Genomic DNA, 8069 nt, shown 5'->3' on the forward strand with positions numbered 1-8069 from the left:
TTAGGGGCAATCTGGCCTAAATAAAAAAATAAGAGTAGAAGACTGAAATGAAATATCCAATAAAATAAAAATCCGCCCGAGCTACTTTTCAATCTCTAAACGGTGAGTCGATATAAGTAGATATTGATTAAAAAATATTAATGTTAACTGTAAAGATGGTTTATAAAGTTCACATATGCACAGATTCTGTGATTCCCAACTGTTGGGATCTTTATGTAATTTCACTTTAATTATTCCCCCACCGCGGTCACATTGTGTTGCCTTAAAAAAAAAAAAAAGTCTATTAATAATTACCACCTTGGGCTTCCCTTCGGGACTTTAACACCATCGAAGTGGATAGAATGCTATTGCGCAATCGTGCGCTCAGGAAAAAGTAGTGTGGCCGAAAGAAGCTCCCCAAATCCGTCACTGCATTAAAGGAGGAGCAGAAGTCATGACCGTCGCATTTTGGTGAATTCCAACCAGGGCTATGGCGGATAAAGAAAAACTTGGTTCTGTCCACCACTCCTTCGTTTCCGAGGCGGACCACGCTCGATCAACTGTCAGCGGGCCATCTTACGGGCCTTTCACCTACACGCAGGTCATTCACAGCGGACACTTTATGGTATCGTCGCCCCACCGCGACGCGTCGCCGGGCGGCGTGAAAGGCGGACGGTGCCCGAGATACGACTTCGACACGGTGAATCGAACCTGGTGCCAGACGTATCGCTACGGGCCGCGCAGCTCCGGCAGTCTAAGCATCGACCCCACACTCACGCGCCTGTTTGAGTGCATGTCCTTAGCCTACAGGTACGTAAAACACTTCGATTGTTTGTTACTTTGAATTTTAGCAGCCCCAAAAATATATTTAAAACTTAGCGGAGGAGAAGTTTTTATTTCGTTTGTTGTGCAACAACTTGAAAACTTAGCTGGACTTTGATTCGAGTTGGCTGCACTGGATAGATTTGAGTGTAACTGAGGTATTGCAGAAATGTTTTTGCAATGATGACTGTATTTTTTTGCTTTTCATAGTGCTTTATTTCCATAAAGTACAATGTAGGCTCATTGGATAAATTATTTATTTTCATTCTATGTAGTAATGTAATGTACCTTTGATTTTAAAATGTAAATAATAATCAGCTATGTATGATTTGATATGAGGTCTGCTAGTTACTTTGTTTGATATTTGTTTGGATCCTCAACTCATGTGTCACCTTTTTCCTTCACATTATTTGCTCTGCTGCATATATTTTTTTAATAACTAGACTACACTGTTTTTCCCTCAGTAGCAAATTGCCATCTCGGCTGTTTTGTGAGCGAGAGCTCCTGATGCTCTTCATTAGAAGCATATTCAAATGTGCTCTTTGGCTTGGCTACCTAGCAACTATTGAGTGTCTCACATTAGGAGTCTCTGGAAAACCACAATTAGCGAGATGTAGTCCCATTTGTCAAGATCGAATTACTCCTTAAGGCACAGGTGTCAAACTCAAGGCCCGGGGGCCAGATACGGCCCGCCACATCATTTTATGTGGCCAGCGAAGACAAATTGTGCATCAAATTCGTGTGTCATTACTAGAATTGCAAATAGTTTTCACTTTTCATTCTATATATATTTTTTAAATATTTGACCAGTTTTTACTCATCTGATTTGAAAACAAGTAATTTGTCAGTTTGTTTTGTAGCTTTTACAGTATATAATATGAGGTGCTCATACATTTATTTGGGTTGACAGTCATAATGGCCCTCCGAAAGAAGCTATGACTACAATGCGGCCCGCGAAAAAAAATGAGTTTGACACCCCTGCCTTAAGGTATGAAAAGGAAAGCAACACCATTGTTTTTCTCCCCCCCACCTTTTTAGCGGCAAGATTGTGTCCCCAAAATGGAAGTCTTTCAAAGGACTGCGGTTACTGTGGAGGGATAAGATCCGTCTAAACAATGCAATTTGGAGAGCATGGTTCATCCAATGTGAGTCTACCGCACTTAAAACGTCTGTACATGAAATTGACATCATCTACGCAGGACCTGTATAGTGGCATTTTTATTTTTCTAAATACTATTTAGATGTGAAAAAGGGGAAAAATCCCGTGTGTGGTTTCAACACCCCATTGGAGGGATCTGAGGCAGATGCCCACAGAAAACCTGAAGTAAGTTATTTGTTTTATTGTGGATTCCTCAATATACACCAATAATTATCTTTTATTCATACAGGCCATTGTATTAGAAGGCAGCTACTGGAAGCGGCGGATTGAGGTGGTCATCAAGGAGTATCACAAGTGGAGGATCTATTACAAGAAAAGAGTATGTATTATATTTATTAATGAATTTTTTTATCCCCAATTCCACGCTTACCTCTATTTTATTGTTCCTTTGCAGCTTCAGAAAGAGAAGGATGGTATTATATCAATGCTCCAAGAGGTATGGATAAGTTTTATTAACATTCAAAAGCTCAATGTACGTAATTTAATACTAAGAAGAATGAAATTGTTTAATGTACATTGAATTCAAAAGGAGCAATAGCACATTTAGAAAGTTTATCCTTTTTGTTGGTTTGATTTCAACTCAAAACAAACCTATTTAGCCATCGACATGGGAAAGCAAGACATCAAAAAAATTGGGAATATTTTTCTTCAGTCATGCAAAAGTTTTATCCAGCAGATGTTGTTATCAATAAGATCATGATGTAGACTCCATTAGGCAGAAATATCCAGTAAGCCTAATGGAAGCAGCAGAAGCTACAATTAATTCAGGCTCATCTATTTTGCCACTTAGCTGTGTAAATTAACTGCTGGTCAAATCCAAATTCGACAGGAAGTGACGGAGCTTTGTGATTGATAGGGGCCACCGGTCAATTAAGGTATAGATAATATTTTGACCGGTAATTATACATTGCAATAAAAACATGAAGTTTGATCCTTGGAAAAAGTATTGTTTACTTGTGAATTCTCTATTTTTACAATGTGGGTTCAGTATCAGTCAGATAGCTGGTAAGGAAAATGGTGGTTTGAGATAAAAACATCAACAACAAAACTTGCGTCATGGGTGAGCAATTGACGCAAGTTTATCATGAGTAGCGACAATAACCCGCACGCTTCTTCAAGCCTCGTCTTTTATTTCTTTGTAGGGAAAAAAAGCTCTCAACTCTGACCTACTTTCTGAAATGACGAATTAAAAAAAAAAGTAAACCGCACCTTCAGCGGTGGCGTCACATTTGAAAACAATCAAAAGACGGTGAGAGAAATTAGAGACGGAACAAAGCTGATGAGGATGGACACTACTCAAGTGAAAACACGTGCCTTCTCAAAATAATTTGGTACTTTTCATCCTTTTTTAAATTTTTATTTTTATTTAATGCATTGATTTATGCCCAGAAGATTTTTTGGGTCTATTTAACCAAAAGATGAAAACGATGTAATTTACAACTTTCCTTTTATTTCAGCTTCATACCCATTTCTACCAACACACACATCACATCTCAATAATATAAAAAAAAAAAAAAAAATGAATGAAATGTGCATAGAGGAAAATCACTCCAAAAAGCCAATCACCGGAAGTCGGAAATTGCAAGGCGGGCATTTGCGTCTGTGCTTCCCACTTTAGTTGATGGGGCCTTAAATCCTCCTATTCACCTGCACGTGAGGATGACTACTTTCGTAGAATTAGGTCAGGGACAAAAGATCGCCCTTCTTATTGAAATGATGAGACGTCAAAATAAATGAACAAACCCGGTGTAATGATTACCTGGAGGGGGCTTGCGCTTTTCAACACTATGACCCATTTTGTATTTTTCATCACACACGCACACATGGTAATATTTACTCTTTTCTACCCGCACATGCATACTATTCTTCAGTGACGGTCAATCAAGGAGCAAAAACAAATTACAGGAGGAAGATTCGCGTGCGTCAACGTAATCAAAATAGGCCGGCCGTCATACAGTCCGGGCTTTCCTATAAATGTCATATCTGGTGTGGATGATCAGAATGAACACATCTTGGGCACAATTCTGGAAAGGCTCTGTACGGATCTGCTTTTAGACGACAGGTTGTTACTGAGGACTTTTTTTTTCTGCATTAACAATAACGCAAAATGGAGGATTATTTGAATTTGTCTTGTATATGTTGTGTTGTCTGTAACGACTGTTATATTTTCTTGGCTCAGTCTGCTAACCATGTATCCGAAGGGTCAAATCTGCCAGGAAAAATTGGAGAAATGGTCCAGTCAGATGTATCCAGAGCCTGAGGCAACACCAGGGGAGGCTCCCATGTTTGACCTGGACTACCTCCTGTCTGATATCTCTGACACGCTGTTCACCATGACGCAGAAGCAATGCCCCTGGGCAAGCAGTGAGCGGCACAACAGTAAGTATCAAATATTTCCAGACCTTCATTAAAATAGATGAATTTTGTGGTGACATCAAAGTTTGTAGTGTTCCCAAAAGCTTATATGAGGATTTTATTCTTTTTTTTTAATACATTATTATTATTAGGAACATAACTGTACATATTGATCTTAGTATTTTTTTCTGTGCTGTATTTTTTATTTATTTTTTGACCAAAGGGGCAGTTTTGTTTAAGCCCTGTGAAATCTGCCTAGTGACAAGTGGCTGTTAATATTATAACATGAGCAGCAAATTTGGTTTCCATTCCATTTCTAATTCTGAATCAGGTGTAAACATAACATTCTTTCATCCAATTCATTACAATCTTGTCTCCCTCCTCAGCATACACAACAAATTCTGATATGATTCAACCAGGCCTGACTCCTCTGCAGCCCAACTTGGATGATTTTATGGATATACCAGGTACCTGCATGTGTCATTTTACTCCCCCCCCCCCCTTCAGAATGAAACTAAATGATGATATTAAACTGTTTCATGCATGGAGATGCCAAGATTTAAAAAGGTATCTTGTCTCTTTTTGCTGTGCCTTTTCACAGATATCTTCATGAACTCTGGTGTTCAGCCATGTGATCAGATGGCTTTTGCAGACTCTGGCTATTTTGAAAGTTCATCCAGCATCACCCCCGTTGGAGCCACCATGCACACAGCTCCTCAATTACTCGGTGACAGCGAGCTCTCACAGGTACTTGCTCAGGATATGCTCCATCACAGTGTGGTCCATCAAATCACGAGTGGCTTTTTCTGCAGGCTACTTTGTCATCCAGCAGTTTGCCACATGCTTCATCATCTCAAACGGAAGGGCTAAACCAGGACTGCAGCGGCTACCACCCGAGCTCGCTGCCTTACGGACCCCAGTTGTACGCCGATCCCGTTCTTCCCTTCCCCGGCGACGTTGAGCAGGGCTTCTTGGCAGCCAGTCCATTTTTTTACCCACTCCCGTGTCATAAGTTCGGCTACCACACCAGCGCCGGCGTGACGCCGACCGTCATCACTCACACTGCTTCCACAGTGAGCACTACTCAGCAAGCTCACAGATACCCGTACCACCAAGGTTACGTGTCCGACCCGGTTCAAGCAGCCCAGCCTCCGGGAGGCGCGTCGCATTGCTTTGCGGTTCCTGAACAAGTGTCTGCCGGACCAGTGCGAGGGAAACATAAGCAGAAGAAAGAAAGCGAGAGGACATTTGGTCCAACTCTGGGGCTATCTTCTGCTTCCTTCACTGCGCCCACAAGCTGTCTGGCTAAGCTGCTTTCAACAGGTGCCACCCCACCCCCTTTTCTTTTTCTTTTTTTTTATGGCTAAATTGTTTTTTCTTACAGGGAAGACATCGGTGGGGTTTGAAACTACTCACGTAACAGTCAAAGGTCAAAAGTCCCCATCTCCCGGTGCTTCGGTGAGCAATCGAGATGAACTATCTCACCAACGTTGCTGTAGAAACACATAATTAAGCTACAGCTACTCTGACAATGTTCTGTCTCGCTCTTTGATTTGTTCCTCTTATGGAGGAAAAAGTGCTAGATGTTAGATGAGACATAATAAGCAGAAAATGTAAGTGTGATGATTTTGTTTTGAAGATTCCTTAGTGTGTAAAATGTGTCTTGGCAGCAGGCTTCCTCCTCCAGAGCAGCTTCATCTCAAGTGCAACATGGAGCTATTTGGCACGGAGTCATCCCAGTGCAGCACAAGCAGAGTTCAGCTCAGGGTCAGAGTCAAAGCTCCAAAAGCTCAACGGCGCCAGCCGCCTTGCTGGTTGATGACACTGCACACGGCAGCGCAGCCCTTCTCGTTCCTAAGACTGAGAAACTGTCACCTGTCCAGCTTTATGGCACAGACAGAAGTAGCTTAACAGGTAAGCACACTCAAGTGAGATGGATTTTCTTCTCACACTGTTGTGGGCTATTGTAAAGCAAATATAGAAGTGTGGTGCTGAAGTGGACAGCTCACCGGTCATTTCAATTTGTCAAGATTTTGCGGAGATTAAATAAATATTGAATTGACAGAAATGTAAGTGTTATTTGATTTTCCAGGTTACACAGGGCAGACTTCACCTCCAAACCTCCTCGAGAAATCTTCTAATCCTGAATCTCCACATTCAGGCTTCCTGGGGTATGGAATGATAGAAATGAGTAAGGTAAAGTACATCAGATGTTGTTTAATAGGAAAAGGTGGTGCTGAATCTGTAGAAACGCAATGTGTGATGTTCAATGTCTACTCCAGCAAACAGAGACCAGGAGGATGACTCACATATCAGCTGAACAGAAGAGACGTTTCAACATCAAAATGGGCTTTGACACTTTACACGACCTGGTGTCAACACTTAGTTCCCAGCCGAGCATCAAGGTACATTGAAAGGACGCACGGGATTATTCAACTGTGATTCCAAATCATGCAGCATTTTATCCGCCTCAGATTAGCAAAGCCACCACCTTGCAGAAGACCGCCGAGTACATCAGTAAGATGCAGCAGGAGAGAGGTATACTCCACGAGGAGGCTCAGAGACTCCGAGATGAGATCCAGCTCCTGAATTCTGCCATCAAGTAAGACCTTTAGTTTACTTGGAGGGGTCTTTGGGATATTTGAATGGAGTCCAACACACCAAAGCCAAGTTAAGATTGTGTTCATTATTTTTTTTTTTTTTTTTTGCAGTGCTTGCCAACAGCAACTACCGGCTACGGGTGTGCCCATCACACGACAGCGATTTGACCACATGAGGCAAAAGTTCCGGGAATACGTCCAGGCCCAAACTCTGCAAAACTGGAAGTTCTGGATTGTATCCTTAACTGTGAGCGTACAGGGAGGAAACAAGTCATTTGTCCGCTTGTGTGACACAGAAAAATTGGACATATCATTCTTGAAAATACCAAAACAATATATTTGTTTCAGAAAGCAAACTATCATCGTGACTTATTTCCTCAACTTGGTGTCAGTTCAGCATCATCATCGAGCCACTGTTTGAGTCCTATAATGGAATGGTGTCCACTGCCAGTGTGGAACAACTGTGCCAATCCACTTTGTCCTGGCTGGACCAACACTGTTCTCTGCCTTCTCTAAGACCCAGTCAGTCTTTTTTTTTTTATTGTTGCACTTGACCTTTGCACTTGTCTGATCATTTGCGTCTCCATCCGCAGTGGTCTTGAGTTCACTCCGTCTTTTGAGCACAACGACGTCCATCCTAACTGAGCCAAGACTGCTGCCTGAGCAGGCCACCCTCGCTGTCACACAGGGTGACCCCTCTACTACCTTAGACCACTCCATACAGCAACCTGCTCAAGACCATATGCGCAACATGTGATGAGAAAAAAAAGACTGAAATAATTAGAAGCAGTAATTCAAAATAGAAAAACAACCCGTTATTTCATTTTCATTCAAATATAAAAATACCAAAATTGAAATACAGCTTGATTTTGTCATTCATTACAACGGCTCAGAGCTGCCAGCATTTTCCGTATTGCCCAGCAGATGGCGACAGACAACAGTCTTCTGTAATGATCCATAAAGACAAAAATTAAAAATATTGCCTTTCAATTGTGGTTCAGCAAGCATTTTGTGTCCGTATATATTGTAACCAACAATTAAAGAAAAAAAATCCCATGTTGTGTTTGGAACTCCTTGGTTTGTGGCAGATATTTTTTTGAAGACACTTCTCAGTCTTGATGTAGTTGTATTTTGTTATTTTTAGGCCAAGGAAA

General features: G+C 41.4%; 1 protein-coding gene across 2 annotated transcripts; it reads left to right on the top strand.

Moving 5' to 3' along the window:
• The first annotated feature begins 79 nt into the window (after positions 1–79).
• Positions 80–7772, top strand: LOC125981735 (carbohydrate-responsive element-binding protein). Of its 2 annotated transcripts, none has more exons than XM_049741640.2 (17): positions 80–789; positions 1840–1946; positions 2043–2125; positions 2190–2279; positions 2355–2396; positions 4162–4339; positions 4702–4782; positions 4917–5062; positions 5128–5638; positions 5700–5773; positions 5986–6229; positions 6408–6511; positions 6598–6720; positions 6790–6917; positions 7027–7150; positions 7308–7437; positions 7509–7772. In XM_049741640.2, the coding sequence occupies exons 1-17, from the start codon at positions 470–472 to the stop codon at positions 7670–7672; spliced, it is 2649 nt and encodes an 882-aa protein (XP_049597597.1). In that variant the 5' UTR covers positions 80–469; the 3' UTR covers positions 7673–7772. The 2 variants fall into 2 exon arrangements, with proteins under 2 accessions (XP_049597597.1, XP_049597598.1); XM_049741641.2 differs by having other exon boundaries at positions 5989–6229.
• Positions 7773–8069: the final 297 nt, after the last annotated feature.

The sequence above is a fragment of the Syngnathus scovelli genome, chromosome 15 (genome assembly GCF_024217435.2).
Source record: "Syngnathus scovelli strain Florida chromosome 15, RoL_Ssco_1.2, whole genome shotgun sequence".
Classification (NCBI taxonomy): domain Eukaryota; kingdom Metazoa; phylum Chordata; class Actinopteri; order Syngnathiformes; family Syngnathidae; genus Syngnathus; species Syngnathus scovelli.